Source organism: Caretta caretta, chromosome 11 (genome assembly GCF_965140235.1).
Source record: "Caretta caretta isolate rCarCar2 chromosome 11, rCarCar1.hap1, whole genome shotgun sequence".
Lineage (NCBI taxonomy): Eukaryota > Metazoa > Chordata > Testudines > Cheloniidae > Caretta > Caretta caretta.
In genome coordinates this window covers 41447488-41470196 of record NC_134216.1, presented here as the reverse complement: position 1 = coordinate 41470196, position 22709 = coordinate 41447488, and the positions used below count along the sequence as shown (strand labels likewise).

At 41.0% G+C, this 22709-nt stretch overlaps 1 protein-coding gene across 9 annotated transcripts in view; it reads right to left on the bottom strand.

Annotated features, from left to right (window-relative positions):
• Positions 1–22709, bottom strand: part of RAPGEF4 (Rap guanine nucleotide exchange factor 4) — a 226435-nt gene that overhangs the window by 98256 nt on the left and 105470 nt on the right. For 7 of the 9 annotated variants that reach the window (XM_048869498.2, XM_048869500.2, XM_048869499.2 and 4 more), the window contains 2 exons: positions 7075–7147; positions 5680–5744 (listed from right to left, as the gene is read on the bottom strand). In XM_048869498.2, the coding sequence (XP_048725455.1) occupies positions 5680–5744; positions 7075–7147 (138 nt within the window). Of the gene's footprint in view, positions 1–5679; positions 5745–7074; positions 7148–10186; positions 10266–14586; positions 14646–22709 lie in introns of those variants that run through there. The other 2 variants (XM_048869502.2, XM_075117963.1) reach the window with 2 other exon arrangements.

Below are 22709 nucleotides of genomic sequence, written 5' to 3'. Positions count from 1 at the left end.
GAAGGGTGCTCTAAGCCAGTGGTTCTCAACCAGGGGTCCGAGGCCCCCGGGGGCCCATGAGCAGGTTTCAGGGGGTTCTCCAAGCAGAGCCAGTATTAGACTTGCTGGGGCCCTGGGCAGAAAGCTGAAGCCCCACCTCATGAAGCCTGGGCCCATGAGCCCTGCCACCCAGGGCTGAAGCCAAAGCCTAAGCAACTTAGCTTTACAGGGGCCCCTGTAGCTTGGGGCCCCATTCAATTGCCCTGATTGCTACTCCCTAATGCCTGCCTTGGCTTTTATATGCAGAAAACCAGTTGTTGTGGCACAGGTGAGCGGTGGAGTTTTTATAGGTGGCCTCAGAAAGAAAAAGGTTGAGAACCCCTGCTCTAAACTGCACCTACCGCCAGCATCATTAAGGGCCATTCCAGTAGCCTAGGATAACTGTGGCATAAGGATACTCCGGACATGCTCCATTTTCCCTGCACATGTGCTTCTGCACGAACCTAGTAGCTGTTCAAGTGGTTCTGCATTAGCCAAGGATTCATCTATACAGGGGGAATACTTCTCTGGCTATTAATGTTGGATTTAGGGCAACTTTGCATCCTGGATCAGTGCAGAGCTACCCCCACACATCTGAGACTCTGGACCTGCAGACATATCTTCCAGGTCAATCAAATCTTTAATTGATAGCAGGATATGAGAATGGTACAAGTTGTTCAGGTACTATAGTATTGGTATAATTCATAAATGCAGATAATAAATCTGACATGCAGTAAACTAAATATTTGTGCATTTACATATTGTTTGGTGCACTTGCTTTTTTACTTTCGGTAAATAAAAGGAAGTATGAATGTGTGGGAAAGGCATAGAACTAGGAGTCATGAGCTATTCTGTTCTACATAGGTTCTTATACCACACTCATCACCATAGTATCTGAGCATCTTTCAGTAGTACACTGAGCAAAGTGACTAACATCTCATGTTTGTTCTCTCATCTCTCTGAAGAAGAATTGTATGCAGAGTGTTTTGTTTTGGAATGTTCTTAAATATATAATGTGTGGCTATATGTTTATGTCAGAAAACTCAATATAAAAGAAAGGCTCCTTTCACTTAGAGAAGAAGGTGATATAATTTCTGATGGTCCTTGGTTCCTGGGGGAGTTCATCCCCTGTCTTGGACTGGCCCCCAAGAAAGCTCTGGGCCTTGCACAGAGGAGCTTAACCCTCATTGTAGAAAGTTACATTGTGCCAGAGAAGTGAAATTGTCAACCACATTCTTCATCCCAGTGCTTTAGCTGATCATTTAGATAACTTGGACCCAGGCCATTGAGCAACTTGAAGATAAGGGCTGAGACTTTGAACTTGACTTGACATTCTGTGGGAAGCCAGTGTAGCGTGTGGAGGACAGGTTTGATGTGTTCACAGTAGTCTGTGTTGCTGAGGAGAGTAGCTGCAGCATTCTGGACCGAGTGGAATTTCCTAAGAGCTTGTGATAGGGTACACAAACTCCACAATGGTAACAGAGGGTTACTAGGCTGCTCTGGGCTTAGCCAGCCCCACCCCGCCACACCTGCAAGAGATGCATGGATTGAAGGAGGAGCTAAAAGGGAGCAGAACAGCTCACTTGAGAGCAGGCCAGGAAAGAGACTGGACCTGCAACTCACAACTCCTGAGAAAAAAAGCTAAGGGAAAACTGGATCTCTCCCTACAACAACTGCCCAAAGGTGCCTCCCTGAGGGAAGAGAGACTCTACTAGGGTTGCCAATTTTTGGCTGGATATATTCCTGAAGATTTCATCACATGACAATCTTTAATTAAAGATTAATCTTTAATTCCTGGAGACTCCAGACTAATCCTGGAGGGTTGGCAACCCTACTTGCTGCAGATACTCCCTGAGGGGATGCATTCCCCTCTCTCTCTTATAGACTCAGTTTGTTTGCATTAAATTCCCCTTTTTTTGTCTATGGATTAACCTAGCAGGGGAGAGACTGAGTACTGACCTGGCCCAGGGCAAAGCCACCAGACGAGACAGCTGCCACCCTGAGGAGGAGCCCCCACACCACGCATGGCCACAAGAGGTGCCAAGCGGTGAGCTGACCTCCTGGCACATCTCCTTGCCACAGACGGCGAATTTTGGACAATCCTGGGATAACAGTAAGTGGCTCAGGGAGGGCAGCCTTAAGATTTCCCAGGTGTCAGACCTTTGATAGGCCTCACAGGGCCCTGAGCTGGAGTCTGGTGGAGTGGGAGGGCCTGGGCTCCACTACCAAACCCCGCCTCTGCAGTTTGAAGGGCCTAAGCCCAGACTACGAGGCAATGCTCCCCACAAGCGAAGGCCATCATAGTGCTGAAGGCTTTATGCTCAGGTATATTGTATTTCTGTAGGCCAGCCAAGAGGTGACAAAGGAGTGGTCATCATTTGCCAGAATGTGATGGTGTCTCCTAGCCAACTGGAGACAGTAGAAAACATTACTCACAGATGCTGCTATGTGAAAGCTTAGCAGCAGTGAGGAATCCAGGAGCATTCCTAAACTATGGACTGAATTGACCAATTGTGGATGTGTACCTTCAACCAGAAGTGATTGCACCATTGCTGCAAACCTTTCAAATGCTTTCCTTTGCCCACCAGCATCACCTGTGTCTTGCTTGGGTTCAGTTTTAGCTAGTTCATCTCATCCCTGAGCTGATCTCATCCACCCATATGTGGTGAAAGATAGGTAGAGCTGTGTGACATCTGCATATTGCTGGCACCTGAGTCCATATTTACCTAGTGGCTGCATGCAGATCATTGAATAGGACAGGAGAGAGCATCGATCCTTGTGGGATTCCACAAGTGAACTTCCACTCTACTACTGCGCTTCAACTCTGCTATCGACTTCCTGTGTAGTCTCAAGTATGCCACCTAGCCTCTCTGTGCCTGAGTTTCCTCGTATGTAGAATGGAGATGATCATGCCTCACAGAGGTGTTGTGACCTTAATTCATAAATGTTTTTAGAAATCTTTTAGAATGGAAGGTGCTATCAGAGTGCATAGGATTACTATTAATAAGTTCATGGAAAAGTGTTAATTTTCATGCAGGATAAGGCTGGGTCAGGAAGTGTTATGCTGTTAGTGAATAACAGAGCGGAAAAAGGAACTGCGTATGCAGTAGTGTCTGTATGCTTAATAAAGGCTAAAAGACATGATTAAGAAAGGTCACTATCTCTGAGGAAGAGGGACAGGCAGACAGGGAGAGGTGGAAGTGAACAAGTAAGAACAAATGCTTTCCTTTTTGAATTATTTCAGAGTAGCAGCCGTGTTAGTCTATATCCGCAAAAAGAACAGGAGTACTTGTTGCACCTTAGAGACTAACAAATTTATTTGAGCATAAGCTTTCGTGGGCTACAGCTCACTTCATTGGATGCATACAGTGGAAAATTAAGTAGGACAATTTTATATACACAGAGAACATGAAACAATGGGTGTTACCATACACCCTATAACGAGAGTGATCAGTTAAGGTGAGCTATTATCAGCAGGAGAGAAAAAAAAACCCTTTTGTAGTGATAATCAAGATGGGCCATTTCCAGCAGTTGACAAGAACGTGTGAGGAACAGTAGGGGGAAATATAAACAAGGGGAAATAGTACCTACTGACTCCTATACTTATCTACATGCCTCCGGCTTTCATCCAGACCACACCACACAATCCATTGTCTATAGCCAAGCTCTACGATACAACCGCATTTGCTCCAACCCCTCAGACAGAGACAAACACCTACAAGATCTCTATCAAGTGTTCTTACAACTACAATACCCACCTGCTGAAGTGAAGAAACAGATTGACAGAGCCAGAAGAGTACCCAGAAGTCACCTACTACAGGACAGGCCCAACAAAGAAAGTAACAGAACGCCACTAGCCGTCACCTTCAGCCCCCAACTAAAACCTCTCCAATGCATCATCAAGGATCTACAACCTATCCTGAAGGACAACCCATCAATCTCACAGATCTTGGGAGACAGGCCAGTCGTTGCTTACAGACAGCCCCCCCAACCTGAAGCAAATACTCACCAGCAACCACACAACAGAAACATTAACCCAGGAACCTATCCTTGCAACAAAGCCCATTGCCAACTGTGTCCACATATTTATTCAGGGGACACCATCATAGGGCCTAATCACATCAGCCACACTATCAGGGGCTCGTTCACCTGCACATCTACCAATGTGATATATGCCATCATGTGCCAGCAATGCCCCTCTGCCATGTACGTTGGCCAAACTGGACAGTCTCTACGTAAAAGAATGAATGGACACAAATCAGATGTCAAGAATTATAACATTCAAAAACCAGTCGGAGAACACTTCAATCTCTCTGGTCACTCAATTACAGACCTAAAAGTCGCAATATTACAACAAAAAAACTTCAAAACCAGACTCCAACGAGAGACTGCTGAATTGGAATTAATTTGCAAACTGGACACCATTAAATTAGGCTTGAATAAAGACTGGGAGTGGATGGGTCATTACACAAAGTAAAACTATTTTCCCATGTTTATTTTTTCCCCCTACTGTTCCTCACATGTTCTTGTCAACGGCTGGAAATGGCCCATCTTGATTATCAAGATTTTTTTTTTCTCTCCTGCTGGTAATAGCTCACCTTAACTGATCACTCTCATTATAGGGTGTATGATAACACCCATTGTTTCATATTCTCTGTGTATATAAAATCGTCCTACTGTATTTTCCACTGCATGCATCCGATGAAGTGGGCTGTAGCCCACAAAAGCTTATGCTCAGATAAATTTGTTAGTCTCTAAGGTGCCACAAGTACTCCTGTTCTTTTTGAATTATATTCACATGAATGAAATGGACTAAAGTATTCTTTTGCTTTATCTGCTGTCGAGAGGTTTCCAATGTCCACTTAAAAATTCTTTAATTTTTTTAAATACAAAGTAAATGAATCATTTTAAACTACTATGTTCAGAAAGAAAAACATCCAAGCAACATTAAATATCCCTGTAACTCTCCCACCCAGGCCACAGCACGAACAGACCCTGATACTATTATTTCTTCCTGCTATTGTGGTTATTTTAAACCCAGACAGCATTACTCATAAATTATCGTATGTGTGTTCCAATTGGTTAGTATGAAGGCAGAGAAGCACTTTCTGAAAGGGAATTGGGATTACAGCTATTCTGTGCAGATAAGGTAAAATTCAGCCCTGTGCAAGGGGACAGTACAAAGGCTATGCATTACGTAAGACCCACTTAAATCCTCAAAATAGGTCTGAATTAGGACTATAATGGTATCTTGGCTTGCACTGGCCCGCTTCACAGGGATGCATTTCACCCTCACACTTTCATCCCTGTGACTTTATTATAGAGATGAGCCCCAGATGTGAAGTTCTACCCAGGCACCAGCTGTCACCAACTTCAACAGTAGCTGAAAATATTTGAGATAACAGACTTTTTTTTTTCCTGTCCTGGTCCTGGGAGATGAGAGAGAGAAAAGTTCAGCCACTGCTCTTTGATCCTGCAAAGACGAAAGCCCACTTATAGCGTGGGATTTTCCACGTGCAATAGTTACACATGTGTTTTAAGCCTTTGCAGGACTGGGACCTTTCCCCCCCATCCCTTTTAATTGTTTTGCTGTTTTTCCAATTTAATGCTATATTTATTCTTTTTTATTGTCAAAGTAGTGAAGAATGATGTGTGATTTACCTTATTACAGTTTTTAGATACTGGACAAAGAGTATTGCTAGACATATTCTCCTTGTCAGGCATCCCTAAAAGAAAACAGGAAATACATCAATACAGCATATTGTGCATTCTCTAAATACTAAAGCAGCCATTCATGAAAGTAATAAAAAAATTAGGAGGGTCTTAGCAGTTTGAGTACATGTGCATTTACTTATGAGGTTTAGTTAGTTAGAGTAAGTTTGAAATGAAAAATGTACTTCCTACCTACATACGAAGGCTATAAAGATGAAATGCCTATTAAGAATAAAAAATGTGTAAATCCTACATGTATCAGCAGGTTAAGCAGGCCTCCAATTTTAAGATTTCAAGACTGTACATGGGCATTTGGCTGGGCACACATAAAACTCAGATATAAAACTCACATAAAACTGTGTTTTAATATTTATTAAAAAAAAATAGCATGGCCCATAACAACCAATTTTTCTATAAAACATAACATATTGGTATGTGTTTCTTTAGAAAAATGTTCTGTGTTAAGACATCATATGAATTCCATGGAACACAGCAATGAGCACTGCAGATACAACAAATATACCAAATGTATAAATGTACTGGACAACGTTAGCAGATTTGAGCAACTAAAGTTAGACATCCTACATCCATATTCAGGCACCTAAATAAACGTCCTTGATTTTCAGAAGTGCTGAGCATCTACAGTTCCCAAAGACTTCATTTCCCACATGCTCAGGGTTCAGCTGATTGCCATATTTGGGGTCGGGAAGGAATTTTCCCCCAGGGCAGATTGGCAGAGGCCCTGGGGGTTTTTCGCCTTCCTCTGCAGCGTGGGGCACGGGTCACTTGCTGGAGGATTCTCTGCACCTTGAAGTCTTTAAACCACAATTTGAGGACTTCAGTAGTTCAGACATAAGTTAGGTGTTTGTTACAGGAATTGGTGGGCGAGATTCTGTGGCCTGCGTTGTGCAGGAGGTCAGACTAGACGATCAAAATGGTCCCTTCTGACCTTAAAGTCTACGATTCTATGATTTCAATTTAGATATCTAAATGTGAATTTAGGTACCTAGATAGGCACACATGTTTGGAAATGTTGCCCTCAGCACTTAATACAAAAACTGAATGTAGTCCTCAAATTGACTGGTGTGTAGTAGGTAATTGTGCCAGGCTATCCCCCACTTCTCACTGCCATCAGCTGAAAAATGGGTAGGTAAAAGAAAGAAAGCTGGGGCACACCATCACTTCTGTTTGTTTGTTTTTTTTATGGTGGACACTGACACCGCTTCCTGCCCACACTAAAAAAGGATCATGCAGTGCAATGCTTAAAGAGAACAAAACTCCAATATCTAAAGAGGAGGGACTTTTTTAAAACTGATTTTCAAATACATATATATTTTTACTTACTGTCATTGTTAGAGCCAGTTTCCATAACACCATAAGGAGGAGCCAGAAGTCCTGACATATACTGTCGATATTTCTGAAAAACAGTGAAAAAATCAATAAGATACAGATATACATTCCATTTGTTGGGTGATGTGATGTTTGCATTCATGAGGTCTGCTCTCTTGTGCTTCACATGCACCTGAGCTGTATATTAATGGCCAGTGAGAAATGCCCTATCTTAAAGCTATAATAAACGCTTTATCGTTTAAAACAAGTGCTTGCTCTTTTGATCTGTGTTCATTGCACTGGCTTTATCAAAAGTCATAATGCATTTCCACTCACCTCCCTTCCTGACCCACCCAGAGTATATGATTTCCAGCATAAGTTAATATAGTACACAGAACTGTGACACATGAGTGTTTATGCACCTTTTTGTAAGGCTTGCTTGAAATTAAACCAAATTTAACAAGCTGTTTTATCTTAGAGGGAGGAGGGAAGGCCACTAATTAAGAAAATATCATAAGAATGGCTATACTGGGTCAGACCAATGGTCCATCTAACCCAGTATCTTCGCTCCCTCTGAATGATCTGGCACTGGCCATGGTAGGAAGACAACAGAACAGGGCACTATATAGAGTGATCCACCCCTGTCATCCAGTCTCAAATTGTAGCAGCCAGATGTTTAGAGACGTCCAGAGCACAGGGTTGTGTCCCTGACCATCTTGGCTGATAGCCAACAATAGACTTATTCTCCATGAACCTATCTAATTCTTTTTTGAACTCAGTTATACTTTTGACTTCACAACATCCCATCACAATGAGTTCCACAGGGTGACTGTGCATTGTGTGAAGAATTAATATAGTGTACATCAGTAAGAATTTTTGTACTGCATATTATTATCTTGCCTACAGTTTTTAGGCTAGACACAGTATAAAATATAGGTCCCAACAAACTGTAAATTGAGGGTGATAATTCTGAATTAATTATTCCATTCCATTAAATAAACAGCCGATTCCAAAACCACAAAAAGCATAGTAAACACATTAATACACTGTTTCAATATTTAAACTGCAGTAACAGTCTGAACTTTGGATTGATGAAAATAGTGCCCACTACATCACTGTAAGCTATACAATCATAACTGGTATACAGTAATTTATATTGTTCTTCAGTGAATACTAATACAGTGTAGACATGATCAGTAGCACTCAAAGCTTATGTAACTTGCTGTCTGGGATTTAAGTAACTCCCCACTAACCTGGGAAATAATACTATGGGAAAAATTGTCCTATTTAATACAAAGCCATAGGGAATACATACAGGCAGTTTTGTTTTCAATCATATAGTGCTGTCATGCTTAAGGGTAAAGTTTTGGAATGGTCAGGCAATCAGCTTGTACCCAAGGGAATACTAACACTAATTAATAGGGTAGGCTGTATCTTTTAGCCTGGCTATGTATGCACTGAGTTGAATTTGAACAAAATAACTAGTTTAAATGCATGTTGATGTCAACTAAGTATACATTAACAACTGAACCACAAAACTTCTCTCATAATACAATTTTAATTAAAAAGGCTTATACTTTGCCCTGTGGGACTGGCTTGATGTATTTGCTTTAAATATGCTGTCTGCTGCATTTTAATGGATGCCTGAATTACTTTTTCAAAATTTCTTCTGTGTAGAATTGGACATAAAAATGCCGTTAGTTCTGGCACTAAAAGAATGAACGCCTTGTATTCTAAACAGTAACAAAAGCTACAAACTGGTATATTCATCTTAATAACCCAACCCTATTTTTAGACAAATTATTACACAACTAAAAGCTTAGTAATATATCATTTAAACCTCACCCATAAGCCACCTACAAACTATGAGAAGCAAAATATTTGCAATCATAACTAAGTATTCCTGGGGCGTTAACCCTTACAAAATTCTCCTCTCTTCCATATTGTGTATCTATTCAGCATGCCACATTCAGCTCCTCCTGTGTATGAAACTTCCAATGACAACACTAAGAGACCCACAGAGAGCAGCAGAGAAGAGAATTTTGCCCTTAGTTTTTAAAAAATGTGCATTTCTCACCATCACATCATGTTCCGTGTCAACTGCAGCACTGTAGTTTGTTCTCTGGCTAATTCTTTAATATGCTTCCTGACTTACCCTGCTTATGAAAGCAAACAGGTAATATACGTCATTTCCAAAAATGATTTGGGACTAACTCAGTGAAAAATACCTAGAGAACTCTTAATGAACCACAGCCACATACACACAGACACTAATGCTGTCAGCGGGCATTCAACCTTCAGCACCAAAAGTGCAAGTTTTACACTTCTGTTGAGAACTCTTTGCTGTGGTATGTAACTAGCCTTTATAATTGCTAGGGTCAGCCACAAAGGGAGAGATATAATCACACACAAGCAACCAGTGATACCCAACACCACAGTTAGTTGATATGTTAGGGCTGCTGGAATCCCATGTGGCTTTCTGTGCTATAGAAACCTACCATTATTTAAAACACAACCCCAGTTCTAAGCACCCCTAAACTTCATAGATGGTCTCTAGCAGTATAAGAGGTCCAATATTTCAGCTCAGCTCTGATATTATTTGCTTAATTATTTGGGTTCACAATGCTTAAACTTTGGAAAATCATTCACTATCTTCCTTGCTTATGTCCAGCCATAGCCACATGCAGCCCAGTGTTCCAGAGGAAGCCACAGCAAACAAGACACAAAGCTTGAAAGGCAGATAGTCGGATTTATGCCACTAGAAGACCCTCCCACTGCACTGGGGTGGGCCTGCTCAGGGGAACAGTACAGCAATGCAGTAAAGTCAACATTATGGGGGAGGCACTGATTCACTGCCCTCCTTAGAAATCTGTACTCTAAATGACTTTAGGGGCCTGAATAGAAACTAAAGCTGCCCTCCCCCCCCTACAGCAGACAGCTTGAGAGAAGGCAGGCATCAGTATCATCAGTGCTTTCCTGTCAGAATAATCCTCCCACCTGGGGTGCAGGCTGCCACAAGGAGGTGCAATTCATGCCACTTTGTATTGGCTTTGGGTGAATATGACTCAATGTAACTAAAAAGGAGCCTTCCCTCAGTCAAAATTAATGCCAAAGGACATTTACTCACAGAGAGGTTAGATTATCCCATGCTGAGGAAGCGTGTGTGCTAAGGATAGGCTGCGTAAAGATTCACAATATCAGGGTGAGTAATGGAGTCCCAAGCATGCCATCTTTCAAAGCTGAGATAATGAGGAAAATACAATATTCAATGCAAGACCTAGCTTGTTACTGCCATGTCTGTAAATAAAAAGAAAATGCGATAAACAAAAGTGCTCTGCTTGGGAACATTTGCAATGATCCCACAGATTAAAAGAACCAAATATTTACAGAAGATTTTTTAGAATGCATTCCATTTGTGGTACGAGCCCTAAGAAAAAGTGTCTTACAAAAGCTTTCAGAGTAACAGCCGTGTTAGTCTGTCTTCGCAAAAAGAAAAGGAGTACTTGTGGCACCTTAGAGACTAACCAATTTATTTGAGCATGAGCTTTCGTGAGCTTCATCGGAGCTGTAGCTCACGAAAGCTTATGCTCAAATAAATTGGTTAGTCTCTAACGTGCCACAAGCTACACTCAGTGACCTATTCATCGTGTCTTCATTACACTTTCTAAATCTACGAATTTACAAACTCCATGATGGAACAGTTTATAGATTAGACCCTCCCTGCATTTTCTGTGCAATTCAGGACCCTGCAGATTAGCATCAATAATAAAGACACTGTTGTTTCTTACAGGTTTCTTACAGCACTTCCATAACGTCCACGCCGTAGAGAAAATTAAACCTGACACTTTTATCTCCTTAAGCAAAGGAGAGTTTCAAAATGCAAACATTATGGGAAAACTAAGGAGGACAACATATTCTTCAGAATGGGAGGTCGGGGGGTATGATGCTAGTGAATTTTCACATGCTTATACTTTTTAAAGACACACACAAGCCATGCTTTTCAGAGCATCCCACACACACTGTTAGTTGGATCGTGTTCAGTGCTACTTGGCTGCTGGTTTCAAATTATGTTTTCATTATAACTAGATTTCCTTCCACAGCATTAACATAATTTGGCAAAGACTCTTACATAACAGCTTTTAAAAAGAGGTTTATTTATTTTTAGTGCCAACATAAATTCTTTGCAAGCTCATTCAATGCTATTTGGAAGGACAGTGATTGTGAACTATTTGGGGATGCCTGGAGGATAAAATGTGCTAAATTAGCACCTACTCCCTTCCCTTTTCTGTTGCAAACCTCTGAAGCCAAAGAATGGAAAGGACGCATGATAAGCAAACTACAAGCAAACTAGTACAAAAACTACAAATAAAATCATTTGATATTTAATAACGTGTCTAAGTAAAAGATCCTCTATTTGCTCCCCCTCCCCATTGCTTTATAATATGTAAAGGGAAGCAGAGCCACAAAAGTCCTGCGAACAGGGGTCATGCTGATGGCAAATTCTGCTGCACATAGCTGCCTCTGTCTGTTCCACAAGAACTATGAAGAAGCTCAGCTCTAATCAACAAAGAGGTGCATACATCACAGGGGAAAGGATGGAATTGGGAAACAATCACCCTACCTGGTATGTTCCTCATTCCAGTATGAGCCACACATTATGCACCAAAACAGGAACTATTACTGCTGCTTGGATTGACAAAAGGCGAAAAATACAGAGTTCAGGTATTGGATAGAAGCCAATAGGTACCGAATTGGCCAGGGAGGGAGAGTTGCTCTGTCTGCCTGGCTGAAGATCTGTGGAGTTTAGACAAGGTATTTCCCATTAATCCCAAACCTCCAAGGTCCTTCCTGTCCCATTTGCTTCTCTGCTGGCCAGCCCTGGCAAGGGGAGGATGCAGCAGAGAAGCAACTGTTCAAAAATGGGGTGGTTGGGGGGCTGGGGTATGTGCATGTGTGTGTGTAACCCAGTCCACAGGTTCAGAAACGAAAGATCAAATCCTCAACTAAGTATCTTTCTTAGTCTTTGAAATCTTCTCCAGATTTACTCCTTACTTTATATTAGTCAGCTATATTCAGGCTCTGTACAGGTGAGCAACAGCAGCTGGTTAAAATTCCTTAACGTGGCGGGTCAATCTATGCCAGTGCTGCCCCGACTGGAGCCCCCTAGCAATTGGTCTCAGCGGAGTGGAGCTCTATACTGGAGTTGGTGGAACTGGCTCCACCAGCTTTATGTCAGCGGGAGTTCCTTTCCATCAAGGGAATTCTCTGTTGGCAATTTTCAAGCACAATCTGGCTCCTGAATGGAACAAAAGGGCCCAATCATATTCAAAAATCTAGCTTGAGTTGTCTATTTTTTTAATATAATAAATATTTGATCAGTACCGATGCCCTCAAAAACTGCTTTTTCTGAGCTTTGGTCATACTGCTCGTATCATGTAAAACAAACGATTCAGGCTTATATGGTATGTTGCTACTTCCTGTGTTCATATAGAACCTGAATTTTCTCCAAAACTATCCTGAATGATGGAGAATAGCCAAACGAGATGCATTAAGTCCCCCTTCTTACTATAACACCAAGCACAGATCATTCTTTTCAAAAACAAACTTTTACCATATGGCTAGTATTCTTTGTGTTCCGAAGGTCACTCTTCACTGGACTAAAGGCAGACCTAAGTCTTGGATAAATGGCCTAACATTTCTGCATATTCTGTGATAACATTGCATTCATCAGCAGATTCTGATAAAGCTATGCAGGAACATTAGGCATTTTCTCACTTTCTATACAATGCGTGTTCCTAAAGAAAAACCGTATGACACATTCACATTTATACAATATTATGTTCTGAGACTTGCAGAAAACTCATTGGCATGATTCCGATTTAAGATATTGCCTGCTCAGTATATTAAGGTAATTAGTAAGTATAAGTGCAAGCTCAAATAGAAAAGAAAAAAAAAAAACCCACACTGCAAGTCAATGCCACTTAATTGAATGGCATAAAAAGGACTTGCCCAAAGGCTATTTATTATTGGAAAGTAAATCCTTGACTGAGGTTGCAATAATATCACTACTACTACTGCCATGACTGATTCAGATGTTAACCCAATCTAAACTGGAGTGGTGATAAGCACCTGAAAAAACTATTCAGATAAGGGCAAACTTCCAGGAAGTGAAGCAACTCGGGTTCCTCAGCATCAACGGTTCAAAACTTCACCTACTGATTAAGCAATTTAGACTTTATTTAAAAATTGATCTTTACAGCAAAATTGATTCCAGCACAAAAAACTGTTCACACCACATGCTTGATGCTCCCTCAAATGGGGCTTCAAGGCAGTGGCAAAGGAAGTAACCCAGGCATGTAAGAAATAAATAGGGATTCTTGTGTGGATTTCACTCTAAAATGTGCTTTTGAAAAATATCTGTCTGAATTTAATTTTTCTCATATCTCCAAAGGGGAAGATTAATCTGTGTCATGCCATTACGTATAGACATCTATTAAACAGCACGCATCATAACAGAATCCAATTGGCCGATAAAAATTCCATCTTCCGGTAGTATCCATGTGACCTACAGTCAAGAGAATCTAATGAAAATAGTTTGAACATTGTTCACAAATACAAAGCAGCTATTGGATGGTAATAAAATAAGATACAATAAGTATTTCACATTATTCTGTCACCACACTGCATATCAAAATACTCAACGTTTAGTCACGAGTTATGGAGCGGATACACTGTACTATGGGATAATCAGAAGTATTTTTATGTCAGTACAAAAGGAAGCTAGGTACATAAACTACATACATACATGATTTGTGTTGGACAGTGTTTTAAAATATACTATATATTCCTAAATACTAGCATATCTACCATGCAGCCAATATAATGAAATTCAAGTATTTTCTAAAATAATTTAAAAAAATTAGAAAGGAAAATGGAGACTAAATTAAATGAAAATAATAAGGCAACAAGTAAAGATAAACATATTTTTCCTGAAGTGCAGAAAGAATGAATAAAAAGTGATACTAAAATGTTTTACTGGACAAGTACAAAACAGACATTTTTGTATTCAAATGTTCTCTAAATATGTCAGTGCTACTCACAAAACCGCAAGGCCAAAAGTCAGTTGACTTCTGATCCCAGAATTAACCCAGTACATACTGTACCATGTACACACAAAGTAAATCTTGCACATTTTTCCTTGTTTATTTACCACTTTCCAAAATGTTTTCAGCTTGGTTCTAATCAAATTCGCTTTAGCTTTTATTTCACTTCTGTGTCTTGGGGACACATTTTTTCTGCCACATTCCTCCTTAAATCAATTTACTGTGCTTGAAAACCTTTGTGTGCAGAATTTGCTTGAACACAGAATCTCCTCGGGTTTAAGTCAAGAAGAAAAATGTGCCCAGATCATTGAAATCATGCCAAATAAGAGACGTGGATAAGATATAAATTCTAGATAAAAGTGCACTGTAAAAAATCAGCTCCCAGGAAATTAATGCATGAGCAATGATTAAACAAATTACTCACCTCTACTCTGCTCCATCTAATTTAAATAATAGAAATGACATCATGCGGCTCTCTGGTTCTAAACTCAGCATGTTTAGTTCTGTTTCCTAGAGGAATCCACTCAGTAAATGAATTTGAGGGGGATTGTGCATGCTCAAATGAGGGCAGAAAAAAATATATAAAGGAAAACAAATGACCCGTTTACATCATGTATGCTTTCACTACACTTCTGAAATTGTGGCATAAATCATTTACTTATACTAAGTAAGTTACAACTAAATATTTTTAAAGTGCAGTTCAAGTAGAAAGTACCTATAAAAAGAACATTATGGGATTCCATATATATTCTCTCTCAATGATCTGCATACTGAATTTGTTCAACAGACAAATCAGATGATGATTTCTCTAAGTGCCCTGGCTGCAATCTTAACCCAGTTTCTGAAAATCAAGCCGTGTTCTTTCTGCCTCTTTTATTATCACTTGTAAAGATTCTGAAAATCACAACCTGGCTGGAAATGTTCTGAATGATGCATGCAGCAGAACAGTATCTATCTCCCTCTTCAAGCTGTTCTTGAGTGCTAACAATTGTAAAACTATGTTTTTAACAGTGAAATCAACAGATATGACTTGAAAACACACACAGAGCAGAACTATTGAGTCGGAAAGTGCTGTTTTAACATAATCATTTTTCTGACAATGGTCATCCTTTCAGTCCCAGGCACAGCACTAACTCAGCAGAACACCTTAGATCTCGCCAAGTCTGACAATATTGCCAGGGTCCAATTCTCACAGGGGGGAGCTATTCTGGAACAATTTCCTCAATCTGTTGGATATAAAAGGGTTCTTTTTGACATTAGGTAGGTGCAATTCCTTTTTCTTTAATGATAAGAGTACTAAAGAAGTGGTCTTACAGGTCAGTTTGATGTGGCTGGGTAGCCTGTAAGAAGGTGCAGAGACTCTTGTGAGAAGCTAACAAATAGGTGGATGAGGCCAGGGGCACCCCTAGAAATTTTTCACATGATACGCACTGCCAATCCTGTGGAGCTATCTCTGCTGCAGCTGCTGGCCCCAGTGCCTTGCCCCCCCCCCCGCTTTTCAGCCCGGCCTGCCCAGGAGCAGTGTCACGGGCTGCTGGAAGGAGGGGAGAGGTTGGGTAGGCCTCCAAGGGGGGAGGAGGGGGCAATATTGTAGAAGCTGGCTCCATGGCAGTGGCAAGGAGGAACAGCATTGGCTGCCCCACTGCCACTCAGGTTTGGCCCCACCGGCTCTCCAGCATCATACGCAGCGGGGTGAAAACCGAGCGAGTGGTGCTGCAATCTAGTGCACAGCAAATCCAGTGCAACTTGGATTTGCCAGTCCCTCCAAATGTGAGCGGCGCTGCTGCCCCCATGCACCAGGTTGCAACACCACTCATTTAGCTTTGGCTTTGCCAACACTGGTCATGATGGAGGGCCAGCAGGGCCAAACCTGAACGTGGGACAACCAGCGCCGCTCCTTCTCACCACTGCCAATGGTACACACCATACTTAACGTGCATATGGCTACAGGTGCCACCAGATGAGGTTGGCATTTGTCGGGTCCTAACAAACATCTGTGGACTGCCTTCTACACTACACTGTCTAACACACGGAGCCCCTCCCTGAACTGATCCATTTGGCCCTTCCTGGAGCAGATCCTCAGCTGGTGTAATGTGTCACAGGCCCACTGACTTCAATGGGCCTGTGGCAATTTACATCACCTGAGGATCTGCCCCTCTATCTACTCCTCCTCCATATTGCTCTTCTGCTGAGACACCTATAAGAAATCAGCCCCTTAATTATGGATAAGATGAAGAACAGATGGGCATACAGCTGGAATTATATGAGAATACACAACTTAAAAAATCAAGTATGTATTTTCAAATTTCAAAATTATATATACTTGATCATATCCTGTCTCCTCTACAGCTATATGGCATTTGCAATCTTAGATTTAGATCAGGGACTATGTGTGTGTACATGTACCGTGGCTAGCACGATGGAGCCCTATCCCTGCCTGGTGCTCCTAGGTACGATGGTAATATATAGTAAATATGATATTGTTGTTATATTTCATAACAGTTGTTGGGTAAATCCTACTCTCTATTAATTTTCATGCTCTTCTGTATCCATCAAGAGAGCAATGGAGTAAAGGATCTGGTCCACTTCAAGATCCCAGTGGCATGGATAAAGTTATGCAAGAAAAATTTATATTGCTCTTTTTTCAATAGTAGTAATGTTGACTAAGGTAGACTAAGACTGAGTAGCCTGACTACCTCCCCCCCGTCCCGGCTCCCCAAGTGTATATTGGTACCAGCTGCTGGGGAAATAAAAGACAGCAGCTGATTTGCCGTCTATGTGAGCATACTGTGTTGACTTATGACAATTTTTGGAAGAATGACCATAGCTTGATCACATGACTATTTAAAATATAACCGCTGCAGCGCAGTAAAGAGACCTAACTCTTCATCCAACCTTAACAATCATCATGCCCAAGGTACATTACATAACCTATATCTCATTGTGACACTGACTCCATCCTTATTCCTTAACAAGTCATTTAACACCTCTGCCTCTATTTGCCCCACATGTATAAAAGGGGGTGAAAAAGTACTCATCGACATACCTAACAGGGGCATTTTGTTTGGAAAGCATTTTGAAAGCATTGCAAGTATTATTATTGTAATGTGCCCAACTGTTTCTGCTCTCCTCACATGCGTAGCATGTAAAAAAGGTAATAATGTGTATTGGAGAGGTTCGGAACATTCTCTGAACCAAACTCTTGTTCCACGACAACAATGTTCTCTTCCAAATGTGTTAGGACGATATACATGTTTAATAGGCCTGTGCTTGAAAGTTATGAAAAAGAGGGCTGGTCTGAACAAAAGTGAGAGGTAATTAAAAGTATCCAGTGAAAGTCATGCTGAAGTGGAAGGTATAAGTTGTGCTCTTATAGAGTGAAATTCTATAGAGTCAGCACAAGGTCTATGCAGCACTTAAATCCTAAAAATAGGACTTCAGTAGGACTTAAATGGTGCATGGGGTCTCACGAGAGCCCTAGAGATCAACAGAGTGAGCTGATGTGTAATATTCGTGTTTGTATTTACAACTCTCGAACAGGGAAATGTTCCTCAACAAGCTTGTTTTCAGCTGAAAGAAAACTGTGCGTTAAATCCTATCATCATTTAAATCAATGGCAAACCCCATGATGAGTTCAATAGGACAAGACTTCACCTTGAGTTTTTACCTCTCATAAACACCATTTGCCATCTGAAGCCCTTATATCATCAAATCAGTTCTTTTGATAGGTAATCCCACAATGAGAAACTAATTTCTGCAACAATTATATCTAACAAAAATGAGTTTATTTGGTAAGTGCAAGTAAGCAAATATAAATGTGTTTTCCTCCGAGGGCAGATCACTGAATTATCTTTTCTTGAATGATTTTTTAAAAATATTACTTTAATTATAACATGATTAGCTTTAATAGCAGTTTATGCATATCTCTCAATGTTGTTGCAAAACGCCAACATGCTATAGGAAAATCAAAGCAAAAAAACCAAACACTTGAGTGCAAACTGTATAATTATATTGCAATTTGTGTGTGCATGCCTTGACATGCCCAGTGCATGGAGAACAGTGTGACACTGACAAATAACTCAAAAAAATCTTATAAGTATTATTTAAGAGGATCCTGAAATGCTTGGGCCCCACACCAAAAACACAGTCACTATTATAGCACCACTGAAGTTAACTTGCCAGTTCATGTGGCTCAGAGCCCACCACGCTCAAACATTACATAGGTTGCAGGGTAATTAGTGCCACTCAGAGTGTTTCCACAATAGTGCTCACAAGTTGCAACCATATTTCAACTATTTGCTACCAGGGTTAAGCCCTAGCATGGTTGTACCATCTGCATTCAGAGAACGCCACTAGCCGTCACCTTCAGCCCCCAACTAAAACCCCTCCAACGCATTATTAAGGATCTACAACCTATCCTGAAGGATGACCCAACACTCTCACAAATCTTGGGAGACAGGCCAGTCCTTGCCTACAGACAGCCCCCCAACCTGAAGCAAATACTCACCAGCAACCACATACCACACAACAGAACCACTAACCCAGGAACCTATCCTTGCAACAAAGCCCGTTGCCAACTGTGTCCACATATCTATTCAGGGGACACCATCACAGAGCCTAATCACATCTGCCACACTATCAGAGGCTCGTTCACCTGCACATCCACCAATGTGATATATGCCATCATGTGCCAGCAATGCCCCTCTGCCATGTACATTGGGCAAACTGGACAGTCTCTACGTAAAAGAATAAATGGACACAAATCAGATGTCAAGAATTATAACATTCATAAACCAGTCGGAGAACACTTCAATCTCTCTGGTCACGTGATTACAGACATGAAAGTTGTGATATTACAACAAAAAAACTTCAAATCCAGACTCCAGCGAGAAACTGTTGAATCGGAATTCATTTGCAAATTTGATACAATTAACTTAGGCTTGAATAGAGACTGGGAGTGGCTAAGTCATTATGCAAGGTAACCTATTCCCCTTGGTTTTTCCTACCACCCCCCGCCCCTTTCAGATGTTCTTGTTAAACCCTGGATTTGTGCTGGAAATGGCCCACCTTGATTATCATACACATTGTAAGGAGAGTGGTCACTTTAGATAAGCTATTACCAGCAGGAGAGTGGGTTTGTGTGTGTGGTGGTGGGGGGGAGGGGGGTGAGAAAACCTGGATTTGTGCTGGAAATGGCCCAACTTGATTATCATACACATTGTAAGGAGAGTGATCACTTTAGATAAGCTATTACCATCAGGAGAGTGGGGTGGGAGGAGGTTTTTTCCATGCTTTGTGTGTATATAAAAAGATCTTCTACACTTTCCACAGTATGCATCCGATGAAGTGAGCTGTAGCTCACGAAAGCTTATGCTCAAATAAATTGGTTAGTCTCTCAGGTGCCACAAGCACTCCTTTTCTTTTTATAGTTAGAAGCCATGCTGATAAACCATGCTTGAATCCTCCTATGAGAGCAGTCTGAAGTGCAGTTTCTTCTAATGTGTTTGTTTGTAATACAGCCCTGTCAGTATTGGGCCTCAAGGCTTCAAAATCTAGAAATGTAAATGAGTAAATAGATGCTAAGTATTATCATTATACACTGCAAAGCAACCAACATTAACAATGGTGGTTAAATCTGCTTGCAGCTAAACTGTGTTGTAACATATGAATAGAGCCAAATTGTATTGTAACCTACAGAGTAACTGCCAACCGTACTGATTTGGATGGGGCAGTCCCAAGTTTTTGACCTCTGTCTCAAGTCCACCTAGGCAACTTCCTCAGACTGAAAACATTTAATTTATACTGTAGTTATCCATTTGAGCTCCTAAAGCTGGTGCACTCACTAGTGCTGTGCAGCTCGAAACAGCATGACTAGACGCAGGCTCTCAGCCTACCTGAAGTGTTTTTCTCTGTAGGCAACTTCACATGTTTCTCCCCAGCCCTAATAGCATTTTAAGCCCCCATCATAAAAGGATGCAATGAAAGAAAGCAGGTCTTGGAGACTGGGAAGAAGGAGGGAAAACCTACTGAGGCAAGCTGTGGAAAGGCAAAAAATTTATAACTTAAGCAGAGCCTCTTTTACTAGAGAAGGGAGATGAGCAGAAACACATGAAATCAGGTAGGGGCCTTGCCATGCATACCTACTTTACACGGAAAGAATCAACATCCTGTGGTGATGGACGCTATGGAAAACTCTAAGATAAGCAGACTGAAAGGAATTGGGTTCCCCAGAAGTAGACATCACAGGTGGCTGAAGGAGAGAAAAACTGAAACACCATGGAGAGTGAATGGAATTCAGGGAACACGGGAAGAGAGATAGGGAAAAGGGAGAGATGACCTACAAATATGCCAAACAGAGGAACAGGCCTGCCATCTATCCCTAATGGTGCTACTGGGGAAAGGATGTTTACTGGTGCCCCTCACACATGAGAGAGTGAATCAAGGAACCAGACAAGTAGGAGGAACCCAGGGCTGTTAAGACTGGCTATGTGTGAGATGGCTTTGAGGCCAGATGGGAGGTTTCTATAGGTCCAGATAAACATCCACATAAGATACTGCTCAAAACCTCTGAAAGTTCTCCCATCACTGGCTTAATCTATATATTTACAGTGTATTATGTATGATTTTACAATGTGTCATCATTGCAAAACATCAAGTTCTAAGGCAAAGTGATAATGCAATATATGGGGCAAAGGATGCAGGGCACAGGGGATTTTTTTAGAAATATAGTAGGAGTTCAGATCTTCAAGAGAAATCTGAAAAAAAGTATCAGTTTTGAGGGCTTGAGAAGATGCTCATATAAAAAAATAACATAATATTCACCAGAACCTATTTAACCTATCGATAATAAATTGTCCTATTTTAATGGGATGGATCAAACACAATTGAGATGTATTTCAAGAATTACTTTGGTCAGTTTTTGTAGGGTAGTTTGGCCAAGAGCATCAACCCACACCAGCTACAACACTGATTGAAAGCATTTGGCTAAAATTGACATGTTGAGAGATTTTGAACATGGATGTAGCAAGGGTTGGTATTCCAGTGCGGGCAAGAATTCCGAGTTAAGTACAGTACCGACCCGTTTACGCGGGAATCTGCTTAACACACAGTAGTGCCATGCCTCCCAGTGCTACCTATTTAACATGCGAGACTCGTTAACACGCGGTTCAGGAACTTGCTATGTAGTGCTACAGATTTGCTCACTAACTCACTGACATAGAAATCAACAGGAAGTGCGGAAACGTGTTGTACATCTTTACCGATATTGGTAAAGACGTATCACGCACGCTTAGTCATTGTCACGCTAGAGAGAGATATAATATATAGTAGTTATATAGTAATATATATACTACATTAGAAAATTTTAACCGTAGGCCTAATATAATGGCAGAGGGCAAGCGTCAGCATTCCTACACTGTAGAAGAAAAGCTAGCTGCAACAGATCGAGTAAATAGCGGAGAAACCCAGGCCAAAGTTTCAAAACATATTGGGATTGCCGAATCTACTCTCTGAGGATGACTAAAAAAATGAATCTAAACTGATTGGCTTTGTACAAAATATCAATTCTGCCATGGGGCTCAAGCAAAAACATGTGCGCTATTCAGCAAAACCCACAGTAGACAAAGCCATGCGCACGGGGTTTGCTCAGCAAAGGCTGAAAGGAATGCTGCTAAGTGGGCCAATTCTTCAAGCCCAAGCAACAAAATTTGGAAATTTAATGGGGGATGAATCATTCCAAGCCAGCAAGGGGTTTATAAGTCGTTTTAAAAAGCATCATGGCATAGCGCAGGTATCGATTTCTGGAGAAAGCCGATCAGCTGATGAATTGGCCGTGAATGCGTTTCCCGCCGAGTTAAAATCTATTTTACAAAATGAAGTCTACCACAAAGAACAACTTTATAATTGTGATGAAACAGCTTTATTTGCAAAACTGCTACCTGATAAGACATTAGCCTTTAATTACAAGACACAGAAAACAGCTAGATTTAAAAAGATAAAAGATCATGTGACTCTTCTTTTTTGTATTAATAAGACGGGCAGCTCATAAGCTTGCCCCTCTTCTCATTGGCCGCTTTCATAACCCTTGCTGCTTTAATCACCTCAATACAGCCAAACTGCCAGTAATATATGCTAACAGCAAAAATGCTTGGATAACAAGACACATTTTCGATGACTGGTTCCACAACAGCTTTGTTCCAGCTGTTCGTAAGCATCTGTGGTCAAAGAAACGCGAAGCCAAAGCACTTTTGCTACTTGACAATTGTCCAGCCCATCCTCCAGCCGAATCACTGGTATTGAGCGATGGAAAAATTCGAGTGCTATACCTACCATTCAACACAACATCAAAAATTCAACCTTTAGACCAGGGCATTATTCAGAATTTTAAAAAGAATTATCGACGGGAGCTGATTTCAGCGATCTTGTCATGCACATCTTCAGGCATTTCTGAATTCCTGAAACAGTTAAACATGAAGGAAATGATTTAGTTAGTTAAAAAAGCTTGGGACAGAGTAAAACAAAAGTCCATTGAAAACTGCTGGATGAAGG